At 44.4% G+C, this 26,911-nt stretch overlaps 1 protein-coding gene and 1 long non-coding RNA gene across 3 annotated transcripts; one reads left to right on the top strand and one right to left on the bottom strand.

Moving 5' to 3' along the window:
• Positions 1 to 1,609: 1,609 nt before the first annotated feature.
• CSF2RB (colony stimulating factor 2 receptor subunit beta) lies at positions 1,610 to 22,377 on the bottom strand. 2 transcript variants are annotated; one of them, XM_083462300.1, is made up of 13 exons: positions 22,237 to 22,377; positions 20,268 to 20,394; positions 17,437 to 17,603; positions 12,274 to 12,431; positions 11,539 to 11,719; positions 10,222 to 10,360; positions 9,958 to 10,118; positions 9,230 to 9,372; positions 8,979 to 9,141; positions 7,777 to 7,867; positions 6,122 to 6,191; positions 5,215 to 5,294; positions 1,610 to 4,237 (listed from the first exon to the last, which is right to left on the bottom strand). In XM_083462300.1, the coding sequence occupies exons 1-13, from the start codon at positions 22,295 to 22,297 to the stop codon at positions 3,154 to 3,156; spliced, it is 2,625 nt and encodes an 874-aa protein (XP_083318426.1). In that variant the 5' UTR covers positions 22,298 to 22,377; the 3' UTR covers positions 1,610 to 3,153. The 2 variants fall into 2 exon arrangements, with proteins under 2 accessions (XP_083318426.1, XP_083318425.1); XM_083462299.1 differs by lacking the exon at positions 22,237 to 22,377 and having other exon boundaries at positions 20,268 to 20,958.
• On the top strand, positions 22,276 to 26,125 carry LOC310687385. The gene is made up of 2 exons (XR_014516393.1): positions 22,276 to 22,417; positions 25,783 to 26,125. It is a non-coding gene; the product is annotated as an uncharacterized lncRNA (long non-coding RNA).
• Positions 26,126 to 26,911: the final 786 nt, after the last annotated feature.

The following is a 26,911-nucleotide window of genomic DNA, read 5'->3' as shown; positions in this document are numbered from 1 at the left end:
AGCAGGGAAGTGAACCCAGTTCACCAGATTACGAGTCCACTGCTCTTAACCACTACACCACACTGGCTCTCGCTGACCTCTGCACTATACAGAATAGTGTTGTTGTTGTTACCATATCTACAGAATATCCAGATGAGCAAATAAATGAGCAGCCATGTCTGCATTTACAGCACCAAGATGACTTTTGCCAGTACAGATGTTTATCATTATGTGATCCTTATAAAAAGGGAAAGCTCTACTGACTGGAACCTAAAGCTCTTCTGCTTTTAAACAGTTTCAAAATTCGAAGAATAAATGCACAGTGTTTTGAGGTAAATTCTGACAACTGTTGAAAGGCAATTCTGGGTTTTCTGTTTGATCTACCATATGAGCTTTTTAAAATATTTAACATTGGTGCTATTTTTCTGGGGGGGAAAGGTGCCGGAACTTACCATGAATGCCTCCCTTGTTGTCTTAGACGTAATGGCAATGGCACCCACCTGAGAGGTGCCAGAACTGAGTTCCATTGATTTCCGGCTGAAAAAAGCCCTGTGTAACATCTTTATAGAGTCATACTGGAATCTCATTCCTATACTCTTTATTGGGGTCATAACACTTGGATTGTGTATGAAAAACTGTCCCAGACCTAAATTGATGGCCAGGATTCATTGTAGGATTCAATAAAGAAAACACATTGCTTCCGTCAGAATCCTCTGTTATAACCCTTAATATTCCTTGGCTTCAGAAAATGACCTAGCCAAAATGAAGCACATTTAAGTCTATTCAATATGTGTTTAAAGTGCTTAACTGTGGCAGGCACATAACCTTCTTTTCTTTTCTTTTTTAAAATATTTTTATTCAAAATTAAAACAAGACATATTATCCAAAAACATATCATCCTTGTCCCCCCCCCCATTTTTCCTCCCTCCCGCCTCCCACACGAAACCCACCTGCCCCCACCCCCGACTTCCCTCAGTTCCAGTCTTTGGAGACTGCTGTTTTCTGCATGTTACAAAGTTGTATAGATCCTCAAACTATTTAGCTAATTATTATCAATAAAAAGTTTGTGAATGTTTATTCAAAAGTCATAACCTTCTTTTCAAATTGTAATCTGTTTCAAAAAATATTACAAGCAAATATAGATTATTATTTTGCTTTCCCCGAATGTTCACTTAAATATGATTAATTAGTGATCATTCAATCACTTAATAGCTTAATCACATATTGCATCATTTAATAGCTGATATAGCTGGGTAAGTAAATGTTTGGTTTAATGTTTATCTAAGCATTCCATGGTTAATATGGCATCATTTAATTTCTGTTATAGATATATATATATAGAGAGAGAGATAGATATAATCTCTCCAAAGCTTTACTTTGGAGATGATTTACATCTTCCAAATTAAAAATAATATTACAAAAAGCATTATAGTGATGGGCAATGTAGGTCTGAACATATTTAGATTTGTAAATACTTTAAAGAAAATTGAAGCCCTCGAGTGAAAGACATCAACATTTTCCCCAGAAAAGTTGAGAGAAAGTAATGGGATGCAACACATCTTATGGGTGTTCCCCCCAAATTAAGAAGTTTGGGGCAGAAATAATAAAAGAAGCAGAAATAATAACATGATCAATCTTACCAAAGGACCTTTTAATTGTTCTGTTTGGTAACACTGAGGGTTAGCTCTGGCAGATGACAGAGAATTAGCCCAGCATTTATTATTTATTCATAAAAATATTTATATACAACTATTCATTAAAAAAAACCTGAGTGGCTTACAACAATTATACATAAAACCATACAATAAAAATGACAGAAAAATATTGAAATCAGAAATCAGATCCCTATTATGGAAAGATGTACTTTTAACTGCCTGCACAATCCAGAAGAAATAGAAAAGTTTTCAGGAGGTGTTTAAAAGTTGAAACAGTAGACACCTTTGGAATCTCTATGGGCAGATATGCCACAATACTGAGCCGAAGACACTACATGCTTAGTTTCTTGCTTTTGGCAAATGAGCCTCATAGGATCATAGAATTGTAAAGTTGGAAGAGACCCCATCTGGTCCAATGTCCTGCAATGCCAGCTCTAACTTGCCATCTTGGGGAACAACCAGCAATGCTCCTACAGATGAGGACTGGCACCTTATTTTCTGAAAAAAGAGAGCACTGTATATATTTATAAATAAACCATATATCCTAAAGACACTGCAGTCTCCACTGTTCCTCATTCCAAAGAGACTGAGCCCTGGGTATATAGTGCCTGGAACCCCTGGAATCTCTCACCAGTCAGAAGTTGAGGTGTCATGCAACAACATAAAGCCGAGCGGCCAGAATTAAAGACAAAAATTTCCCCCAGAGAGGCTCCAGTTTGTGGTAGGAAGAGAGAGAGAAACTTTTTATCTTTTCTATCCTACGGGGTTTGTATGTTTGGGAATTCAGTGGGCAGGACAAGTCCCTGAATGTTTATTTGTTCTGCTATACATTTTCTGACACACAATAATATTTCGCCAAACTAGATATGGCACTATTAATATTTGGCGTTGACAGGCTTGCTTTTTAAAAATAAATACATAAATAGCTGACATGAAAGGAGAGGGAGATGGGGCAGCAGGGCGGGGGGAAGAGAGAAATTCAATTCACCTTTAAAAGCAAATGTACTTAATCCACACTTTCCAGAACAATACGAAAACTGAAATACAGCTATCCTTCTGTCTGTCTGTCTATCTATCTATCTATCTATCTATCTATCTATCTATCTATCTATCTGAAAATAACAAACAGAATGCTCTGCAAAAATGTGTGTATTAGGGAAAATGGCATAAAAATGTGTATACTGTATTGGGGGGGGAGAGAATTTGTATGCTGGTGAATTTTCCCGAGGACATTTAAAAAATACCTAAATAAATCACATGTTGATATGAAGCTGTGGAGAACTGAAGACTGGGGGGAAATGAGAACTGGGCAGACACTGAAACAGACAGATTTATCCCTTTTTAGGGCAAACAGGTCTGTGCTGTGAGAGGAGGGGGCTCTTGTCCCTGCTGCCATTCCTACAGAACCAAAGAATTGTAGACTTGGAAGGGACCACACACAAGCACATCCCCCCTCTGCTTTTTACAATGGGAAGAAAGCTCAATACTAGTGACAAAAGGAAAGACAACAGAATGGTGTTCATGTATGTCCGTGAGGCATGCCCACTCTCAAGTCTTGGGAGAGGGCAGGGGTGCTCTGCAGCTTGTTCCCAAGATGCTTGTCCTCACAGAGAGGCTTGGTGCCTTTCTGAATAACTTCTGATAGTTGCTGGTGTACAGATCCTGCTTGACTCTTAGAGGCTTCCGCCATGGTCTTGGAGCCAGGGAAGAAACAGTATTCACCTATCTGGCTTAATAAAACTGGGCTACTGTTGCCACCAGGTTGGAATAAAAGGAAGCCCTTGTATTTAGGCTCATCTGGGGAGAAAGGAAGCCCTTCCTTTGGCACAGATCTTGGGGTTTGGGGCATGCTAGTGACATAGTCACTAAATGAGTCCTGGGACACGACTGGAGCATTAGCTGGGTGCACAGGACCTGCTTCCTTCTTCTGGTCCAGCTGTGAGCTTGATATATCATCCCTGGTTGGGGTCAATTGAGAGGCAGCTGTGGCCATCCCAGAACAGAGAAGGCTTCCATCCTTTGAAGTCAACAGAGGTGAGGGGAGCAAGAAGTCCCTCTCTTTACTTAATGATAGATCTTCTGTGGCAATGTAGTCTAAGGACTCATTTTGACCGTGGTTCTTCGTGCTAGTAAGCCTTTGTGACCTCAAACCTTTATTTGCCTCCTTCTCCAACCTGTCACTTGCCACTCGGCTTTCTTGCCTTTGAAGAAGTTGTTGCTTCTCCTGCTCTTGGACAAGGACAGGAGACAGTGGCGGCTCTTCCTCTTTCCCCACAGGTAGAACCTGCTGGAAACTAGAGCAATGAGGCAGTCCCACAAATTGCAGAGCCACAGGCGTCTCCTTCTTTTCCAAAGAGGCAACTTCCAAGTCCTTCTGGTTCTCAGGAGAAGAGGACTCTGGTGGGAAGAGTAAGTATGGGCCATCAAAATCAAACCTCCGAGCCTTGTGGCTACAGAGTGGCTTGTCAGGCTGATCCAAAAATTGTCTGGCATTGGCCACAGGAAGTTCTGTTCCTTTCACATGCTGGAAGGCAGTGGAATGTGGTGTTGTTTTCCCTGAACTGGAGGCTTCAAGATGCTCTGGGTGACTAACCAGCCTCTGGCTGCAGCAGAGGAAATAAGTGGAGAATGTTAGTAAGTAAAGAGAGATCTTCCCACCAAAACAGGTTACTCCGAGACAATACCCCTACTCAAGCATTTGCCTGAGTGTGTGAAGGCTAACTGTGGGGAGTGGGCAGGGGCATACATGCAAGTCCCACCTCAGCGTCCTCCCATGCACCAACTCTGTTGAGAGGGAAATCTGAGGAGGCATTCATCTGAAGATGCTGGGATCAGGAAACCTGTCTTATCAGGCCATAGCTCAGAGCCAGAGCATCTGTTTTGCATGCAGAAGGTCCCAAGTTCAATCCCCAGCTAGTGGCTGACTTGGGTACTATGGCACCCCGTGCGAGACCAAAATTTGGTGTACAAACACCCAGTCCTCGCATTGTCTTCCCAAAAGTGGGTAAGGCAGTGCGTGGCTCTGGAAAGAGGTGTAAGGGCTCTGGCATGGTCCTAGAGCCCTCCTACCTCCTTCCCAAAGCTGGGAAAGCACCAACTAGGCTTTCAGAAGGAGCTGGGAAGACTCTAAGACCCTGTCAGAGCCCAACACCTCCTTCCCACAGCCCAACACCTTGCTTACTAGGCTTTGAGATTTTGCCCCCTTGGCTCAGCAGCCACCCCTGCCCCCAACATCTCCAGGTAGGGCTGAGATTGTCCCCTGCCTGAAACGAAGTGGGTGGGGGCTGCTTGACAATTAGTGTAGACAATACTGAACTAGATGGACCAATGGTCTATGTGCCCACTTTCCGAGCCATTGTTGGCTTGCTAGTGAACAGGAAGGAACTAATTAGAGTGACAGAAACCAGTACAATTCTTTGCCCCCTGCTCAGAGGAAACCCCGCTGAGTTAAACAGCGCTTACTCGCAGATAAATGTGTATAGGATTGCTGCCTTAGTGTATACAGGGCCTGGAAACATACCAGCTAGTTTTCTGAGAATGCCTTGGACAAGCAGTGTGTCCTTCGTTTAGTTGTACTCACCTTTCCAATGTACAGCTGTTCACTTGCTCCCTAGAGCTCTGGCTACTACTGTCCTCTGAGCCATTTAGCAACTCTAGTCTCTGAAAGGATACAAGGGCAGTTAAGCACAGGGTGTTTGCGGATGAGACCATGTCCCAAGTGCGTTAGTAATGCAGGGCATCTGCATATTCCTGCTTTCTCATGGGCACCTGTGTGCTGGTTTAATGCCCATACACAGCTGGTCTCATCTTCATTCAGATCCTACCTTGTGTATCAGTTAGGTGGATCAATGGTTTGACTCTAATAGAAGGGAATTTCCTACGTTTCACATTTTCAGACTGTTCCAGTGCAGATCTTGGCTCAAAAAAATATCAAGATATCTTTCCTTTTTCAAAACAACATGTACACCATACATTGAAAGCACTTTTATATATCACTTTAACAGTCATGGTTTCCCCCAAAGACTCCTGGGAACTGTAGTTAGTTCAAGGTGCTGGGAATTATAGCTCTGAGAGATTTCTCCTAAGAATTATAAGCACCCTTACCAAACTAGAGTTCCCAAGATTCTTTGAGGTAAGCCATGACTGTTTAAAGTAGCATAAGAGAGTTTTAAATGCATGGTTTTGAAAATATGGATTTAAATGCAGTTGTTCATGTGGATATTTTTTTTAATGTGGAAATGGAATGAAGCAGACTTGGGGTGAATCAGTCAGAAGTGACATGGACCTGAAATTGGTCACCCACATGGGAGAGCCTTAATGTCCTTGGCCCATGACCAAGGCCAAACACACAGTGCTGAAGTATCTCATGGAAGATGGTTTAATACAAAAAAGTATCAGAAGGAATGCCTTCAAGCAAAGAAGCCCAGTATACTTTTGCAAGGCAGAAGCAGAGATGCTAATTCCAGTCTAAAGGAAATCTCTCTCACCAGGAAAAGGTTTGGGAGAAGAAGCGTCTTGGGAGGGTGTGGGATGGCTTCCTTCCAATTCTTGCTCTTCCTGTAATGAAGACATTAAAGCAACGTCAGTCAGACCAAGAAGAGTTTCCACTTGCTCTCTGTCGTTGGCAAACATCAGTCCATCTATACTTCAACAAATGCCGCATGAAACAGCTTCTGAATGGAAGCTGCTCAATGTGGCATCCATAGGATTGTTCACTGCTTGAACCAGCACCACCACGTTAGAAGGATCTCCACATTACTGCTGTTGCCACCAAAAGTGTTTTCAAGTGTTTTCCACATGCTGTTTCAACCACGGTGATGCATGGTCTTTATTCCAGATGTTGAGGGGATGTCTAAAATAATAGATGACATTTGGTTGCTGCCAGCTAAGCAACCAGGCAAATCTGGCAGTGCTGAGAGCATGTGGTCAGCAGATTCTTAGTCATTTAAAGTCTCCATTTCACCTGGAAGCAGCAGAATGAGAGATGAGACAGCCTGGACCTCTCAATTAGCTTGGGTTAGAGACCAAGTCAGTTTGGCTCCCCCCTCCCAACAACAGTTTCCATTCAAGCTACTCATTATGCACATTAGATGTGGACTGAAATTTGGCTGAACATTCTTCAACAGGAGACTGAAATTGTCCACAATACTACGTTGATGGGGGGGAGGTAAGAAAATTCTCAGAAAACCCAAATTTTCTTTAGGTCAGCCGACTTCCCCACTCCCAATTTTGCATCCTGGGAATAGGAGAGAGAATTTGGGGCACAATTTGCAGATCCACTTTTAATTTTGTTTCATGCTATTTTAATATTGTCGAAAGAAACAGTGGGCTTGGCCTCTGCACCTTCCACTTCTTGTCTTTCAGCTCACTGCTCCCTTCAAACAGTGGCATTAACAGACGAGAAATTTATGAGAAAGGTTCTGAAAGTTTCTTTTGCAGCCTTCTCCAAAACTGCTGGAGAATTCCACCCTAGCCAGAGACTGTTCAGCAGCAACAACACCCCAACACACACACACACACACACACACACACACACACACACATTTTGCCATGCACAAAGAGGGTAAGGATTTTTGGAATACCCTCACCCCCTTCAACCCTTATAAAAATGAGTATATCACTTTTAGAACTGACACCCGAGTTTCCTTGTTTTCCTCTTCCCTCCTCACCCCTTAACCCTTTTGTGTCATGCTTTTGGATTGTATGCTTGTGGGCAGGAACCACAATGTTTTTAATCTGCACACAGCACAGAATAAATTCTATGCACTTTGTACATGACAAATAATAATAACACTGCCATGACACTATGCCACCCAGCGTAGCCTGCATGTATATACATATTTCAGATGCAGAAAGGATGGAGAACACTCCTCTTTGTGGATGTTAACAAATTGTGAGCTGTCCATGTGCAATGCATCACCAATGCAAATGTATGTTCTGGAATATTTATAGAGGTGTGGGTAAAAAGACAATACCCAGTCCACATGACGAGCAGCTGTATGCCATGGACTGTGGCATGGACTATATGGCAACATCCACCACTTGAGAGCTCTGCAACCCCTTGCAGCCAGTTCCCACCCTCCACTTCACTATTGTGTGCCAATGTATCCAGATGCCCAACCCATTTGCAACACATGCTTACCTGAGAAGATAACTATGGCAAAAGCACATGCCTGCCATCATCACAATGACAGAGACTGCTGCAATCAGTATAATGCTCCAAGGAGGCACAACTGAAACCAAACAGAAGATTGCAACATCATCAGAATGCTGAGAGATCAACTGAAAGGAAAGTTAAAGCAAATTGCACTTCAAATTTGAAAACTGACTTTGAAATCAAAGCAGCGTTGCCTTTGCTTCAAGTGTTCTTAAGATGTCACACCCTGGGAAAACATTAGATGCATGCCAAGCAGACTTCCGGACTGAGCTACTGTAATGTGCCCTCAGCATCAGCGGCAGAGCATATGCACGCACTGCCCAGGGCGGGGTGTGCTTCCGAGGGGGGCGTGGCATGGAGGGTGCCCTCCCACGTGCCACAGTTCAGGGTAGGAGATGTCAGGAGCTCGGCATACACTTGAGTAGGACCCTGGCAGAGACACATGCTCAACTGGCATGTTTTCTGCCTTCTGGTTGATTGTTCGGGAGCTTCAAAAGCTTTCTTCTGCCCGAAGATCACAGCGACCGATGCTAACTGACACTGGCACACTTAGGGATCTGCAGAGTTTGCACAGTTTGCGTAACAGACCTCAGCAACTCAGCATTTTGGCTAATCTACCTTATTTACATATAAACACACACAGAGCACTGCAACATGACTCCCTCTCTCTCTAGCATCAAGCAGCAAAGAGAAAAAGAACAAAGGACAATATTCCCACTTCACGGAACACAATAACACAAACATCCTGTTTCCGTCACTTCCCAATCTGTGGAGTCAAAACATATACCGTCATGTGATAGACAAAAATCCAATGACTGCAATCATGGAGCAGGAATTCTAACAGGAGAGAGGCAGGGAAGCTGCTGCTCACTTTTCTCCTGCTCTCCACAGGAGTTACTGCGGCCGGATGCACCTTGCCACGGCTGAGGAGGGCTGCTCTCTGCCACCGGGTCAGAAGAGCTGCTGCCGCCAGGCACGAGGTGTGCCGCCCACTCGCCTGCCATTTTGTCATGACACCTGGGGCAGACCACACCCACTGCACCCCCCTTCCTACGCCTCTGCTCAGCACATGCCTGTCCATACCACCCCTTCAGCATATCGCCTTCTGAAGACAGCAATAGAACCTTTTCCCCTAGAGAAGAAAGGTGGACTAGAGCCCTTGTTTGGAAACTCCATTTGTGGCTTACCCCTGTGTGTTGTCCAGTCAATTTCCTTGCTCCATTCACTCCATGGACCATCATATGAGTAACCACGGACTTTTGCCCGCACCTTTGCTGTGTAACTTGTGTCCTGTTCCAGCAACTCTGAGGGGAAGGTGAACCATGTGTCATCACTGTTGCCCAAATGGTCCTGAGAAGAGATAAGAGGAGAAAAACGAGGGAGGAGATAACACTTTGCTTTTCTCAAACTATGGGGGAGCAATTTATTTACTGCTCACCTCCGAAGGCTTTCCGGTTTTCCAGTATGAGATTTGATATGTCTCTGGAATTCGCAGAGTCGAATTCCTAACTTCCCATTTGAGGCTGTACTCCTGGTTGTCCTGGGTTGACACAGACAGCTTGAAAGGTGGGCCTGCCTTGACTGGAAAACAAAGGATGCATCAAGAACAGAAACCTATCTCTTGTTAACCTGTTAAAGAGTATTTGCGAGGGTAAGGTCAGGGTGAGCCCAAGCAAAGCAGGAGTTTACCCCCAGGAGCCCCTAGGACTTTACTGAGGGACTAGGATGCATTGCCAGCTTCCTTGGAGAAGTGGCAACACCAAAAGCATCCTCAGAGTCTCAGACTGATGTGCTTCTTTCCTTATGGAGTGTCTCTTGAATTGTGCTACCCCAAGTGGCTGCTAGTTCATTTTATGTCATTATAACCCTTGTTCCCTCCGTAACGGGACAAGGGTCTTCCATTCAGCTATGGACCAGATCTAGACTTGCTCAGCTCCCACAAGTTTGTTGTACCTTTTCCCTTCAGAGTCTTGGCCCTCACTTGGTCTGCCTGTAAGAGGCACTGGCACTGGGTTCGGCCATGTGATTTTATCTTATCCTCACATTTGCTTCTTCATGACTGCATACAGGTGACATTGCCCAGGTAAGTCACAAATCAAAGCAAAGTCATAGGAGCCTGCATGTGCCCCATAGAATTAAGCTTTGTGGACTCTAAATGGGCCTTACTGTGTTTTGCTGCCTCCATCACTTTCTCTTCCTCTTTTGGCTGCACAGTCACGAGATATTGGCTTATCCTCTTGGGGTTGGTGACATTGATCAAACAGCTTTGCAGGACATATCGGGTGGAAGGCAGTTCCATTTGAAGGACTGGAGAGCATTCCTTCTCTCTAGGAACAAGGAAGATACAACAAGAGGAAGTTAAGGTTTTTTTTTTTAAAAAAAAAGGCAAGGATATTTGGAGGTATTTTTGCTTCATACAGAAAATCTCACCCTGTTTCTGGGCTGGCTTTGTAGAAGAGTGTGAATGAGACTGAACTGGTGACCTCTTGACGCACCTCCCAGCTGCAATTTAGCTGATCAATGCCATTAAATAGACAGCGGAGGTTCTTGGGCTGAGCTTCTTCATCATCTAATGGGAGAAACCAGAAAGAATAAGCCCTGTCTAGGGTCATGCAGAGCTTGGCAAAATCTAACACAGGGAAGGAACATTGCGGAGGGATTTGGGAAGAAGTGCAACTAGAAATGAAAAAGAGGATCCATTAAATATCAGGCTTCTCAAAGAAGACAAACCAAACTATATAACACAAAACACTTTACTGGTCAAAACAGAAATAGGGGTTGTCCTGCAGAGAAGACACCAGTGCAAATTAACTGTCATTAGTGTTGTGGAAGCCACCAATGAGTAGATCAGAAATGGGGAGCCTGGGTCCTCCAAATATTGCTAGACCAGACACAGACATCAAGGCGAAAGGTCAGGGAGCATCCAATGAATTAATTCCAAAGGAAACAGAAACTATGTACACAGTGCATCCCTGGAGTCCTCACCACTTGTTGAATTAAGGGGCATGGAACAATAAGATGGGAAGTGGGTTAGTAAATGTGAGGGAAGCCTTGTATCCAATAGGCTTAAGTCTATTTAGAATGAGCACAGCTGAAGGTACCATCACCTCCTGGTCCAATACTGGATGTCATGGACAAGGCAGATCAGAGTTTACAGCTTCTGACCTGCTCCAAGAAAGGTTGAGAGCAGACCGAGTCATTATAAGCATCTTCTGGAGACTTATGATCTTCTGGCTCAGGTGTCTCCTGATCTCCAGCAGCAGATTCAGAGTTCTGCATTTGGTCAGACTCCTTAGCTGTAGATTTTGCAGCCCATGACCTTGAGTCTTGATTGCTGCTGGACTCTGGGGTCATGACAGGTACAGGTTAACTCCAACAGACGTTCCATCATGTTTAGAGGTGAATCACCAGCATCATGGAGTTCTTTCCAAGAGTGATCAAAATGTCTGGGTGTGTCTCAAATCTTCACTTCATCTCAGTGAAAAACTTGAAGCTTCTTCACAAGCTGCTTTATGGCATCACAAACACAAAGCTGATGGTGGGCACCAAGTTGGGAAAGGCTGCCCAACACCATGGGTGTCTACAGAAGAACAGCGATGAGATATGCATGTGCAAGAGCATCCAGAGTGCAACTCATCCAGAGCTAATCTTCCAGCATAAATCTTATCCAACTGGCATGCAGCTCTTCCAGCACCTTAGAACATACAGCCATAACCATAAGGAAAAACCATCTCTTTGCAGTATTACCTTTCCATGTTTTCGGTGTCTCCCAATAGACTTCATGGCTCCATTTACTGTAATGACCAACAAGACCACTGCCTTGTCTTGGTTTGCTTCGAACGCGAGCAACATAGGGGCTCCCAGGCATAAGGTCATCATGGAGGAAAAGGCATCTGGAGGTGCTTGGCACCAAGATAGAGGTGGAATCCTAGCAAGGGAGAGAGAGAAATTTGCATAGAGGGTGGAAAGAAAGATAAATACATTTCCATAGTCGAGCGGGGGGACACCATATATCATATACTTTATATACTCCAGTCACCCGTTCTCACAGGGGCCAGCTTTGGGGCCTATAGGAAGCCAAAAGTGGGAGCTAATCACAGCAGCACTCCCAACGCTTGTTCTCTCCAGCAACTGGTATTCAGAGGTCTATCAACTCTGATACTGGAGAGAGTATAGAGACATCATGCCTAGCAGCTACTAATAGCTTTATCCTCTTTGAAATTGTTTAAACTCATTTTAAGGCCATCCAAGGTGGTGGTCATTATATCTTGGGGTAGTGAATTCTATAGTGCTACCTTCTGTACTCCATTTAAAACTCTTAATTTTTGAAAATCAGTCAGCACTTCTACTAATGGTATCGAATACACTTCTTGTGTAGAATAATATTTTGTGGTAGTTTTTTCTAATAATAATAATAATATTCATTGCATGACTAAGTGCAGGCAGAAATGTTGACGTGATAGCTATGTTGATCATAGATACCTCCCAGAGTTCCCAGCGCCTTTTGTAGGTCACTTCAAAATCCAGGACTCCATCCAGCCAATGTCTTTTATTTGTTCCACCCCCTGCTTCCCAAGCCAATAGGTAGTCACCATCCTCTGTGACAACAACATCTCGAACCTGGGGTGTAGGAGGTCGTACTGGAAGGGTGAATAAAGAAAAATACAGGTTAATCTTTGCTCAGGTGGAAAGGTACAGATTTGCCTATGGTACCTGCGTGGTACATGACAGAAGGCCTCTTCTTGTATCTACCTCCTGCTAACTGTATCTAAGAATGTCTTTCTCTATGCATTCCTTCAATCTGAGTTCAGAGGGGGGCCTTTTTGGTGGTGGCCCTCTGGCTATGGAACACTCCCCATAGGGAAAGTCACTTACCATCTATGTTGTTACTTTTTCAGTGTCAGGCTAAAAACCTTTCCTTCTCCCCAAGTCTTTTAAGACCACCTGATTTTATTCCCTGTCTTCTGCTTGGCTCTTGGAGTTTTAAGATTTACTGTGCAATTGTCCTACAAGCATTGTACAGGTGTTTTAACTGATCCGTACAATGCTTAGACAAGTTGCTTTATAAAGCATCTAACAAACTATAACAAATAAATCTTCATTTCTTGCACCTTGGACCTATCCACTCTTAACTGGAACAGGAGGCAATTGGTTTCAGTGGAATTTCCCACCCTGGAGGTGTGCTTAAGATTGCAGCTTGTGGATCAATTCAAGAAAGCAATAAAGATGGTTTAGTTGACATTCAGTCAAGGCCCAAGGTCTATAGATCCGATGTCTTCACCAACAAAACACTGATTGTGTCAGCTTTAGAAGTCTAACTTAATGATATTTCAAATATTTTTACATCGCAAAGAGATGACAATGTGAAACTGCTAAATTACAAAAAAATGAGAGGTTCAATGCTATCTCCTGTGGAATGAACGAAGGCATAGACGTTCTAGCACATTATGTGCATTAATTGGTTTCCCAATGTCAGGCTGCCTCAGTTATCAACAACTTTGCAACTCCCGTGCAGCCTTGGAATTCCTACTGCTAATCTCAAACTCTTGAACTTTGGTCCTTGCTCTTGGACTGGACTGATTGTTGCTAATCCTTTTCCTTGTAATAGCACCTGGCCTGGATTCTGCTCTTTCCAAGCCACTGAGTTTGTGCCTAAGTGGACCTGTTATTGGTTTGGGGAGGGAGGCTGGGCACATGCTGTACACGAACCTGAATGCCCTCTGCTGCACTTTCCTGAACCAAATGATTTCCTGAAAGTGACTCCACTTGCTTCAGAGGTTGCCAACGTGGTGCCTGCCAGATGTTGTTGGACTCTAAGTCTCATCAGCCTCAGCCAGCATAGCCAATGGCTAGGGATGATGGGAGCTGGAGTCTAACATCTGGATGGCACTACGTTGGCTACCTGTGGCCTAGATGGGACACTGCTTGTTCTGACCCCTCTAGACCCCATCCTAACCTTTCCACATCACCATCAGTGACTGCCCTAGACCACCAAGATTGGACTAAATTAAGCCCACTACCGCATCCTCCATATGAGATTTGGCACACTGCAGTACAGGATATTTAGGGGAAGACTGACATCAACTTCTAGGAGCATGCATCTCTACTGAACATCTCCAAAACAGTGTGAGGGCATGACTTAGAGGGAAGAAGTACATTCTTAACAACTGAGAGAAAATAATTCAGGGTGAGAAGAATCAGAAGGATGGAAATATTTAAGCTCCCCTTTCTTGCTGGCTGAGGCTGATGGGAGTTGGAGTCCAATAACATCCTTGCCACTAAAGGTTCTCCATCCCCGATTTCAATGTTCATCACAGACTCAGAATGCCATATCTTCATCAAAAGTCTACTTGGGCTCTCAGCACATTCAGATTTAAAATGAGCCCCCCCAAATCTATTTTTTTTTCATCCTGATGGTGATGTGGGAAGGTTACGGTGGGGGCTAGAGGGGTCACCATACATTAACCTAGACCAGGCATGTCCAAAGTCCTGTCCAGGGGCTGCGTCACTCCTTGGGTTGCCTAATTTGGTCAGCGGGGGGGGGGGGCTAAATAAATAAATAAATACATGTTCAGGGTGTTGATGCTGCAGCAATGGCGGTGGCAGAGGGGCGGCGGCCGCCTTGACCCAGTGCCATATTTATGTATAGGCTAGGTAGGCTGAAGCCTAGGGCCTCTAAATCTAGGGGGCCTCACCAGCCAGTCTCCCCACTCCAAAAATTGCAAACCCATGACTTCATGCAAGGGCAGGGCAACTCGGGCCTCTAAGTCTAGGGGGCTTCACCAGCCTGCCCTCTCCCCAGTGCAACACTCTCCCCCTCCCAAAATTGTAAACCCAAGACATCATGCAAAGGCAAGGCAACTCAGGCCCAGCAACTATGAGACTCAGGGCTAGCCAGTGGGGCCCAATTTGAAGCAGTGGGGTGCAACTTGATTTTGTGTGTGTGTGTGTGTGTGTGTGTGTGTGTGTGTGTGTGTGTATGTAGGGCCCCAGTTCACAGCCAAAGTCTGCAAAATCTTATAGATATAAATAAAATCCATCTAGATTGCCCTGCTGCAGGGGCCCCCTTAGGAGCGGCACATGGGGCTCAATTTGGCCAAATTGCTCCAATTGCCTTAAGGTCAGCCCTGATGAGACTGTGCAGGGGTTGGACTGACAAGCCCTGCACCTTCTAGGTCCCTGGTGTCACTATTCAGAGTACAGACTCAAGGACTTGTTATGGAAATAAAAGGGGGACACTTATTGGAAATAAGTTTTGTCACCTCTTCCCCCCCCCAAACCCTGAGACAATGAGCCCAGCCACCTTTTATTCACAGTTGCTTAAGCACTACACTACAGCATGGCCGTAAACCTGTACATTCAACCGCTGAAATATACACCAAATATGTAGCAATAGAGATTTATGTTACTGCTTTAGGAATTAACACTATGTTTTAAGAATGGACTCTGTACTTTGTGAATTACCTAAGAGCGACCAATAGGGAGCTCTAGAATCTGACAGCTAACCAATTGGGTACTACCAAACAGTGACCCCTATTGCTGAAAGCAGGTAACCAATAGGGAATGCTTCAGCTCAGCCTTTGCACTGTTGACTGAACACCCCCTGCTGTGCAGATAATGGAGAAAGCTCGTAAATTGTATCCCTTCTGGCATCCTGGCCAACTCTATTACGCTGGTGTAAACACTGGTGCACCAGAAGCCCAGAATAGCAGCAAATAAAATCCGCTCATACGTCAGTGACTGATGAGACTTGTCAACCAGTTCTTCTAAAGTCTTCCTAAATTATAAGGCTCCAAAATACAGGCCAAAAGAGAGCAGGTCTGACAAGAGCAAGGCATACAATGGGCACCACCAGTGAAAAGGCCCTGTGCTGTGTAGCTCCTACCCTGTCATTTGATAGGGTGCCCACTTGCCCTCCTTGTTGACATGGAATGCTCTCTATTGGAGTCTCCAGGTCCACTACAAAGACCATAAGAAGGGAGAGCAGGGACCTTGAAATTCCCAACAGCTGTTAATCAAGCAAGCACACAGGTCATCTTTGTCACAGTCAGGACACCTATGTCCTGGCCAGGCCTGCACCCAACCTCATTTTTGTACAATCTTGTTTGTCCTCAGTAACCAAAATTATATTATCAACATATACAAGCAGAAAAGTTGTTTTCCTTCATTTGCAAGGAATCGTACAACACAAAGTGGCACTAATAAAGAAAAGTTCCATCAAAACTATCCAGCAATATCAAGTTATAGGAAAACTGGTGCTATTAACAGTAATCCTTCTAGTTGGTTAATTGGTTCAGCAACTTCCATGCCCATGACGTGTGATGCTAATTATTTCCCCCAAGAGTTAAATGATAACTAATCAGAGTCAGCTACAGCTGCAAATGGCAACAAAATATCTATGAAAGGAAGAGGAGCAGGTTTGCTCAAGTGTGTTGCAGGTAGAAATACTGTTTGTAATGAAGTGAGAGTAGTAGTTTACTTGCTCGAATTAACAAACAAGAACGTTTTGAGAATTTAAATTCTAGATTAAAATTGATTGCTTAATTGAGAAGGGGACTGTAACAAAAACACTGGGGCCCAATTTGAATAGTAGAGTGCCTAGTATCTGGTGGGCAGACCAAAGCACTCGTCAGGAGAGCTATGAGATTCAGGTGAGGGTCAGATGCCTTGTCAACCCCAGCAGGTATATGACAGGAAGACCCAGCCTGCCCAGGCCTGTTGGGAGCTGCCCAGGAGGTCTAAATCAGGTATAAATATATTTGGACACAACAAGTCTACCTGGTGTTATGTTCCTGTTCATATGTTGTGAACTTAAAAGTTGGCAGACAACCTTTATTGCTTTGTAACTTACTTTACAATGTCCCTGACATATATTTCAGCTTTCTGGATTTATTTTTCATCTGGCCTTCAGATATGAAAGGCAGAGTGATTTAACACCTGTATAGATTTGTCATCCATGTGACAAAATGAAAAGTATACCATTTGCAATAAACTTTGCATAAAATCGTTGCATAAAATTTGCATTTAATTTTAATGATTCTAAGAATGCCAGGCAAAATGGTTGGGCCTCATGCATGTTCACTTCATCAAATTATGCCTCAGCTCTCATGCTATCTGTTGTTGCTGCTGCTGCTCCTGCTGCATGTTGTAGTCTCAGTCATCTGGGGCAACAGGTTGACAGCCCAGGAAAGGAGATGCCAATAATAATGGAGAACTTGTTTCTTTGATGTTTGACCACAGTCACTGTTCTCTCATGTGTCCTCAACACCTAAGTGTAAATGTAAGTTAAACCCAACAATTTCTGTGGGGAGCAATTCTTTAAAAAGCTCAACAAATGTTGTTGTAATGCTATTTCGCACTCCCACCTTTATTCCATGGGATTTAAGGCTGATACACAGAGCTCTTGGGTGGTCTCCCATCAAGGCACAGATCTATTTAGTTTCAGCAAGGTTGCTACACCCTGTGCTTTTCAGTGGTACCATAATGTTTGATGTTTTATCATGTTTTTAATATTCTGTTGAGAGCTGCCCAGAGTGGCTGAGGAAACCCAGCCAGATGGGTGGGGTAGAAATAAATTATTGTTGTTGTTGTTAGACAAATTGCATGAGTCGACCTTTCACATTTCTGGGAGATGTGAGTACATACCATTATCAAAGAGGCTGACATTCACCTGGACTTTCAGTTCCTGATCTGGTTTGAAAATGAAGATATTATTCAACCAGACATTGAAAATTGTCTGGTTTTTGCGGCAGCTCCAATGTATCTGTGATTCTTCTTCTTTGGAATGACATGTCATCTGTGTGAGGTTATTCCTATAAGCACCAGAAAGCCTCATTTTATTTACTGGTAACGGCAAAGTTGTTAATTCTACAAGCATTCATTCACAACCCAGAGTCCCAGAGAATGAGTCTGATGATACACAATGCTTGTTACAGCTCTATAAAAAAGACGGGCCATGTAAGCTAACAGGACTGAGGGGGGATCTTGGGACTATAGACATCCTGCCCCAATGTTTCAAACATAGAAAAGGCATTTCCTCCTGCCCAGAACAGTGTTCCTTCATGATAGTCACAGCCATGCCCCATTCTAAGGTGATATAACCTTCTAAGATATACAATCTTATAATTATACAATAATAATAATAATTACGGATGCATTATAATGATCAATGCAGATCTCCATGTGCTGCCTTTCAGCTAGATCTACAAATGATTTTGAGTGTTCCAATATCTTATTTCAGAGAGACTTAAGTTTTGTTCTGCTTGAAGTTCCGTTGTGTGTAACAAAACTTGCACACCTTTCTCTTGAAACTAAGGGATGGTGTGCTTTTCGTGTTTCTAAATCCTTGACTTTCAAACATACAGGTACTGAAAAAATGAACCTATGCTGCCAATTCTCGTAGTAGACCAGTGTTTTGTGTGCCGCTTATGTGCCGCTTACTTTATACTGGTATTTCGAACATACAGAGCTACTATTCGCCTTCTCCAGAGTGACCTTAGGAGCCAATCCTCAATGGCAGATTCACCTCCTTTCACTCTTATTGGCTCCAATCAGCACAAAGGACAAGAAGACATCTTCTCAGTGACTAAAAACTTCCCCTTTCGTGCTGATAGGGTGGCTCTGGGACCCTGAAGGCAAGGAGCTTTCAGGGCCCCTGCTGCAGAAATAGTAATGGTTCTTCAAACCCCTGTGACTCCAGATCGCTACACCTCTGCTGCTGTCCTTAATTAACATGGGGCACAATTCTCTGCTTGTGAGATCTGGCCAGAAAAACATTGTTTAGCTGGAAAAGGTTGGTAAGAGAGTACACTGAAGGCGCCTGCCAAAGGAGTTCAAGGTGTCATGCATTGCTCTCATCACCTCCCTGTTTTATCCTCCCAACCATCTTGAGAGGTAGGTTAGGCTGAGCAACAATGACTGGAACCAAGGGCACTCAGCATGGATGTAGCCAGGGGGTGCAGGAGAGCAGCTGCCCCTCCAAATCAAGTAAATAATATTTAACTAACTGACCAATTGCATCACAGATAACTCAGTTCTGCCCCTACAGCATAAAGCCTGCCCCCTCCCCCAAATAAATCCTGGCTACGGCCATGCCGCTCAGTGAGCTTTGTGGGTGAGTGGAGATTTGAGCTCTGGTCTCCCAGAGCTCCCAGTCCTTTCCTCTAACCACCACACCACACTGACTGTCATTTTCATGCCTCTGTATCCTGCTGGCCTCCACCTCCTCTTACTCTTAACCACTCCTTCCTTTTTTCCCCTTTGTCAGGCTAAGTTAAGGTTCAGTTCCTCTTTCAAAGGAACACAGAAGAGGAAGATGGAAAATGGAAAGAAACATCACCACTTCATCTTCTGGAGAAGTGCCCCCCACGCCTAACAAAACCGTCCCCTTGTTATTTTTTCCTCTCCCATAAAGCGACCGTAGCCCTTTTCCGCACATTACAAAGAATGTGCAGAGGGGAGCATGATTGCATCTGCTGCCTCTCCTCCCATCCTCAGCATGTTCATTAAAAGGCATGCTCATTAAACAGACAATTTGTTTAATGAGTTGCAGGGCAGGAGACTGTGGCAAGGAGGAGGCGCTCTTTCTGTGAAAGCAACCTGAGGGATGGGTGAATCTGTCTACTTCTGGTCCATGCCATTTTCACATGTATTTACCCATCGGTCTGCCCTATCCCAATTCTGCATTCATCCACACCTTCTTTCCTTCCTTCCTTGAAGAATATGTATTGAATTACACATTTTAAAATGTATTTTGGAAGCCTGCAGTTGGAAGAGGACTCAAGGAGTCAAGTCCAACTGCCAGCTGATGCAGGGAATTTGCTGCTACACAGCATCCAGCCAGCCACTCCTTTAGAACTCCTAAGGAAGGAGAACACACTACCTTCGAAGTCAGCCTGTTCCACTGTGAGCACCACAAGGAAATCCCTTCTCAGTGTTTAGTTTCAGCCCCATTTCTTGCAATTTGAACCCATTAGTTTGGATTTATCTAAAATGCGCATTTTGAAACCTTCCTTTCTTTCTTTCTTTCTTTCTTTCTTTCTTTCTTTCTTTCTTTCTTTCTTTCTCCCTCTCTCTCAAAATATAGAATTTTTGAAAAGAGTTTTTGAGCCGAGAACTGCACAGGAGCACTTGGAAAGTGCAAAAAACAACAACTGGTTGATAACTAAGTGAATGAATCCATACACCTGGGAGTCTGGGAGGCAGAGATCAGGCCTGTTCATATTGGGATTTGCAAAGATCCAGTTCCTCAAGCATCTCCACCCTTAGGCCCAGCAGCCTCCAGCATTATTTTTTCATTATTCTGCAATGGATAAGACAAGGGTGGGTACCTGTTCCCCACCCCAGGTGCTTTTGGACCAACTCCCATCATCCCTGGCCATTGGCCATGCTGACTGAGGCTGTTGGGAGTTGGAGTACAGCAATAACTGGAGGGCCGCAGGTTCCCTATCCTCAGGGATTAGAGGTTAGGCACTCACTGATATATGTCGCTATGAAGAAGCTTCATCTTGACAAAGTTCCTTGCATCCCGGCTTTCATTCCAGGTGCAGGCTGTGTGTGACACATAGTCACTGAAGCAGTCAAGAGTTTCCATAGGTGACTTCTCTGCAAAGGAAAGGAAAAATTCATAAGAATATAAACTGGTATTGGGGAAGAACCAAAGAAGCAGGGAACAAACGGTTAATGAATAATACATTCTGTAATCTCTTGGTGGTTGTTCATGGATTTAAGGAACATAAATGTTCCTCTTAGCCTCATAGTCTTGAGAATGGAGGGTCTTGTGGCACTTTGAAAGTACAACACATTTATTGTGGCATGAGCTTTCAGGGACTAGAGTCAATTTCATGTAAAGTATGAAGTATAATCCTAAATTCCTAAATGATTGTAGAGATGGAGAGGAGCAGAAGGAAGAACTGGCTAGCAAAATAGTTTCATTGGTGACTACAGATCTTTTACTGCTGAGAACACAAACAACTGGACATTGGTACACTATTTAACACATGCCATATGATGAAAATTCATAATCTTGATTCAGACCATGGGTAATCAACTTGGATTTCTGGATTGTTTTTATAAATCTCCCTGGTATCAGGTCACTCTGTAACTGTCCTTAAGATGATCCTCTTTGAAAGCAAGAACTCTGGAGGGGAGACTCCAACATAAAACCATTAATTTCACTTTATTAGAAAATTCATTTCTTTCATCTTAGGTTTGCTTCAGGACTATGGATTCTTATCATGTTGCATGTTGATTCAGAGAAATTCTTAAAGAGAACCTACACATAGCTGTCTCTGAACATATTTTACCACTTTTTGTGCACATTACTTTCCTGGAGAATTGCAATTGCAGAATTTGGAGAAGTATAGATTTTGAAGAATGGCTGTGTTTCAGTTTGCGTGTTGTTTCAGAAAATGTGGGTTTGGTAGGTTCGACCTTAAATGTGGGCTACATTGAATTTCTGCTCCCTTCCTAATTGCAAAATTTTCTCTCAGTTCAGTGATTTATATTTCTACTCTGTAGGAAATCCCATCCATTCCCTTGTATGGGAGGGGGGAAAAGGTGCATGCTTTGAATGACATGAGGAGTCCAAGCTAAATCTCCTCATGGTGATTCCCATGTCTCTAGATATGATTTGGGTTTTGCCTCCTCCCTCCTCTCTCTACCACATAGAAGCCCCCTATGTCTACTGAAGTCAATTGGAGCCACTGCGTCATCTGCTTTCTCAATAACCCCACCCCTTCATTTTCATAGCCTTGTCCACCCTACTGGTTCCATCTCCTGGTGTAACACAGTGGTTGCCAACATGGTGCTTGCAGATGTCCATGTGCCTACAAAGGACGTGCTTTGTTTTGTGGTAACCACAATGGGTTCTCTGGCTTGCAAATGTTCCCAGAAGACCCCCAAAAGTTGGTGACCCCTGCTTAAATTTGATGTGCTGGTCAATGGGATATTATGTAAAATCATGCAAATTCACAAAGATCCATTTTAATTCTACTGGCTTCAACTTTTACCTAGATCTCATGGAAAGGTAAAGACTCTCTCTCTCTCTCTCTCTCTCTCTCTCTCTCTCTCTCTCTCTCTGTCTTCTCTTTCTCTTTCTCTTTCTCTTTCTCTTTCTCTTTCTCTTTCTCTTTCTCCTTCTCCTTCTCCTTCTCCTTCTCCTTCTCCTTCTCCTTCTCCTTCTCTCTATGTGTATATGTGTGTGCTTTCTCTTTTTCAATCTGTTGGTGGGGGATGGGAAGGGGAAAGAATCAACCAGAGTTGATGGTGCTCACAGCTTTTGCTCTCAAAATTCCAGATGTTCTCGGAGGCCTCCAAAGATTTGCAACCTTTTCACTAGGGTGTAACAGAACACTCGGCATCAGAGGAGCATGGAAAAAGAAAATAAATTAAAGGAGAATAGAAAAAAGAGAGAGGGAAGAGTGAGACAATGAATACAAAACTCACGCTGAGCTTCAACAACATAAGACAAGAGGCTCAAAGCCAAGGCCACCCTGCAGAATCTCATGTTCCTCTTGTCTCTGTTTATCCTTGAATAATTGTCCTACTCCTTGGGCTGACCGCTGTCTGATGCCCAACTTCTTGGTACCTGTTCACGTTGCAGCTCTTCCTGGGTTACCTGCTGAAGGTGGGAGTAAAAGTGTAAATCAAGGATACTTCTCTCTTCCCACTTAACTCCAAATCTGTTATGTTCAATGAACCCCCACTCACCTACATTGCCTTGTCTGATATCTGCCCCAAACTCTTATTTGTTTTGGGGCAGACTTCACCAACCTGCTGCTCTCCAGGCGTCTTGGTCAACAACTCCCATCAACCTCAGCCAGCATGGCCAATGACCAGGAGAGAAGGGAGTTGTAGTCTAACAAATATTTAGAGGGCACCAGGTTGGGAAGGGCTGCTGGAATAAGCAAACAGCCCAGTCCAAGTACAGCACTTGCCATCCGTTTTGCCCTCTCTGAGCAAACAGAGAACCCTCTGCTGTAATTGTATGATAGGTGAAGCTTGAAAGCGGTAGGAAAGTTACCTGTCAGGGAAGCTCATCTGCTCTTCTCAATCAAGAAACCATGATCAGCTTTCAAGGAATGCTAGGATTCCCCAGAAGACACTCTGAAAGCCCCTGGTGCCAAACCACCGCTGACTTTTAAAACCGTCTAGCGAAGTCAGCACAAATAAAGGGCAGGATAACCACGTTCATCAAGGGCTACTAAGCATGATGGCTATGTTCTTCCTCTGCTATCAGAGGCATTATCAGTTTCTGGAAACCACAAGTCCTGCTTGCAGGCTCCCTACGGCCATCTGGTTGGCCACTGTATGAACAGCTAGCTGGATTAGATGAGCCACTGGCCTGGTCCAGCAATGCTATTCTTACATTCTAATGTAAGACTGATTCAGAGCCGGCTCACCCATGAGGCTGGATGAGGCAGCTGCCTCAGGAGGCATGCCCCAAATGATATCACCCCCATTCTGCTGCCCAGCTTTGCCTCTGGTCTCCCCTGTCTCTAGGAGCAGAGGGGCTGGTGGCAAAGCTCTGAGGAATATCTCCCCTCCTGCCAGGTCAGCAAAAGGGTGGGGGCGTTCTGCCACCCAGCTTTGCCACCGGCGGGGAGTAGATCTGGAAGCATGTACCGCCTGCCTGGCAGGGGGAACTGCTTATGGAGTTTGCACCCCCATCACGGAGGCAGCAGGGCATTTTACCTCAGGTGCTGAAATGCCTTGGGCCCCAACTGCTCTGATTCATCATTATGACCTCCAGAAAGAACTGCTCCAGTTTCTTTTCAGGTCAGACCGAAACTGGTCTACAGAGCTAAAACAAGGACTCTCACTCTCGCCACATCTCACGGAGAAACTTCTATGTGTGGGGATGAGAGGAAAGAATCCTGTGATCACTCAAGATCACATTAGTCATGATGTGGGTGACCCACGATCACATCTCCTGCTGACATTTTATTTGCCTAGCTGTATCTGCACTGTACATTTAAAGCACACTTACGCCACTTTAGCAGCTTCCCCGAAGAATCACGGGAACTGTAGCTGGTTAAGGGTGCTCAGAGTTGTGGGGGGGGGGAACCATCTCCCCACATGGAACTACAATTCCCAGTGTTCCCTGGGAAGAGGGAGAGGGATCAATTGTTAAACCATTCTCAGAACTCAAGCAATTGGCTTGTTTGACTTACAGACCTACAGTTTAACTGTGAGTTTATGGAGATTTGTTACCCTTGACTTCACTTTCCAAACTCTGGATGCTTCCAGTCTGTAGCATTTTTCATGGGGATGGGGATTCAAAGGCATGCAGGAATTTTAGTTTGCATGATTAAAGTAGATTAAAGTTCTCTGTCATCCTAGCACAACAAATGAAAACTGGACTTCTTGCTGCTTGGAAGGTGCATCAAGGTTGTGGCATCAACAAATGGCTAATGAGAAGACATGTAAACAACCCACAAGCTTACCAGGATGAATTCTTATTGCCCTGAAAACACAGTTACGTTCCAAGGAAAGAGGGACCAGGAAAGAGACACTTCTCTAATATGCTCCATAGGAGTGTAAAATGGGTCTTATTTGGCGAATGATACTTTTATTAGGAAAAGGTTGCAGCAATCTGCATGACATGAATGGATTCACAACATTACACACCACCACCTGCCTACCTTCTGGTCCATCTGCCTCATCCCCCTGCTGTTTTATGTCTCTTCTCCATCCCTTTCTTTTTAGGGCAGGGTACCAATTCCCTGGCCATTGACTATAGCTGTGTCCACAGGAATACGTGTGTGTATCATCCCCCCCCCATTGTACACATATGAGTGCTTTCAATTTCATGGCTCCAAAACCAGTCTCAATGTTTCACATTCACATTAGCAGGCAGGGCTTGAGGGGGTGCATTTGTACTATGTGTTGTACGCAGGTATTTTTCACCTGCGCACATGCATCTTTTTTTAAAAAAAAGTCTATGGAATTGTGCAAGAGCAAGCTTCAACCAGAGGCAATGTTTCAAGAATGTTTCATGGTAGACAAAATAGCCAAGGGTGATTTTTTTTGGGGGGGGGGTTAAGAATAATTTTTGAAAGACACCTTTTTCCATCTGTCAGATTAAAAAAAGGTAAAGGTAAAGGACCCCTGACAGTTAAGTCCAGTCGCAAATGACTCTGGGGTTGCAGCACTCATTTAACTTTATAGGCCAAGGGAGCCGGCGTTTGTCCACTTCTGCAGACAGTTTTTCTGGGTCATGTGGCCAACATGATTAAGCCACTTCTGCCAAAACCAGAGCAGCACATGGAAACGCCATTTACCTTCCCGCCAGAGTGGTACCTATTTATCTACTTGCACTTTGAGATGCTTTCGAACTGCTAGGTTGGCAGGAGCAGGGACCAAGCAACGGGAGCTCACCCCGTCATGGGGATTCAAACCGCTGACCTTCGATCGGCAAGCCCTAGGTTCAGTGCTTTAGACCACAGTGCTACCCGCGTCCCTATCTGCCAGATTAGGGCACAACAAAAGGTTGAAAAAGTGTGCATTGTGCCTGACCGCACCAGCAGCCCACTGAGGAGCACTTCTCAAGGGCAAAGAACTGCCAGGCAGGTGCCTCTGATCATCAGCTCAAGGGAAAGGCTTCAGGGTAGAACAAATGGGACCAAGTATGCTGGTTGCTCCTATGAAAGGCTCCGCCTTCCATTTCAGAGAGAGAAAGACTGTGCTTTATCTCAGGAAAGAGTGTTTTTCTCCTGCTTTTCCTCCCCTGTCTCCTGTACCTGAAAGAGCAAAGCAGGGAGCTTCCATTTTCCTGAGTATAATGATCTGCTATCCTAGCCTTCCCCAATTGGCACTGATGAGAGTTGTAGTCCAAAACATCTGGAAGGAACCAGGTTTGGGGAGGCTATCCTATAACAATGTTCAGTTCATCAAATGCATGGGAAATGCCCTTTCTTTCCCACCCCAAAATCCAATGATTTTGTCATTTAATTCTCCTCGTCTCTAGAGAGATAGTTTCCTTACCTGAAGCAAGAGATGTAATGGATTCCTCTGGAGCCAAGGGAGGCTTAAGCCTCTTGGTCTTCTTCAGAGATAAAGGAGATCTCCCATTCTTTGGTCTTCAAATAGCCTGGGTGAATCGAGACTGTTCTTGAGAATTTCGTCTCGGTTTCCTTTTCTCATATGCTGCCTCCTTTCAAAATCGATTCTGGGATGGAAGAGGAAGTTGTTCTGTTTCCATTGTTATACAGATTGCACAACTTTCCTGCGTCTTCTGACAAAGTGTGACATGTTTTGGGGGCTGGCAAATGAGCACTTCTTGCCACTCTTCTCTTCCTATCACATTCCACTTGGAGACAACATGGAAATAAAAGACTGTGTGTGCATAGTAACTACAAGTGGGGAACCAGGGACCACTCATATGATGTCATTTAGCTTCAGTTCCATAGACTCCATCTCACTGAGCAGAAAGGTCTGGGGCTCATACAAACCACTCTGCCAACAGCCACCCAGATTCAAGGTTGGGGTGAAGCTGGAACAAATCACAGGCAGTAGCAGTTGGCAGGTCAGGATGATGGTGGTGCTAACCCAACATGGCAGCACCAGCATTACTAGGAGGGGGAAGAAGGTGGCAGCAAGGCCAGTGCAGTGCAAACATACTGGCAGGAGCCCTGGACTGGTTCTGCCAATGCATTTGCACTGTGCTGACCTTGCTGCTGCTTTGCCCTTTCCTCTCTTGGTAAGCCTCAGCAATGTCAGTGATGGGAGGTCAGGGAAGCAGCTGCATCCTGCCAACTGTTAGTGACCATAGGATAGGATACCACACTGTAGCAACACAAATATTTTTGAATAGTACATCCATTAATGGTGTGGCCCTTAAGAGATGTAATTTCACGGCATTTTAAAGCTTAAATGAACTTGAAAAGCTCTTAACACAATGTGCTAAAACCTAGAGGTTTTTCTTGTTGACTGAATGATCAGTGGGGATCTTTAGACGATGCTGTGTTATGCTTCCCTTACTACAATATGGGACAAACCTGCCTTACTGTGTTTTGTGGCTCTCCTGTTCATTCTGCTGAAGTGGGCTCTGGACGTCTACCCCACTGGGGCGAACCCGCCCCTGCCCTGACCGGGGCCAAGCAGGGCTGCACTGCACCAC

This window comes from Podarcis liolepis (genome assembly GCF_965112155.1).
Source record: "Podarcis liolepis genome assembly, chromosome: 10".
Classification (NCBI taxonomy): Eukaryota; Metazoa; Chordata; class Lepidosauria; order Squamata; family Lacertidae; genus Podarcis; species Podarcis liolepis.
Note: the sequence above shows the minus strand (reverse complement) of the source record. Positions and strands in the feature narration are given on the sequence as shown.

Excerpts from the sequence above, each read along its gene's own strand:
- CSF2RB (XM_083462299.1), bottom strand. The coding sequence starts at position 20,485 with ATGTATTATTCATTAACCGTTTGTTCCCTGCTTCTTTGGTTCTTCCCC. Across the intron at positions 12,432-17,436 it reads TGTCAGCCTCTTTGATAATG|TACGACCTCCTACACCCCAG; the intron begins GTATGTACTCAC and ends TCACCCTTCCAG. Across the intron at positions 6,192-7,776 it reads TGCCATAGTTATCTTCTCAG|GAAGAGCAAGAATTGGAAGG; the intron begins GTAAGCATGTGT and ends TCTTCATTACAG.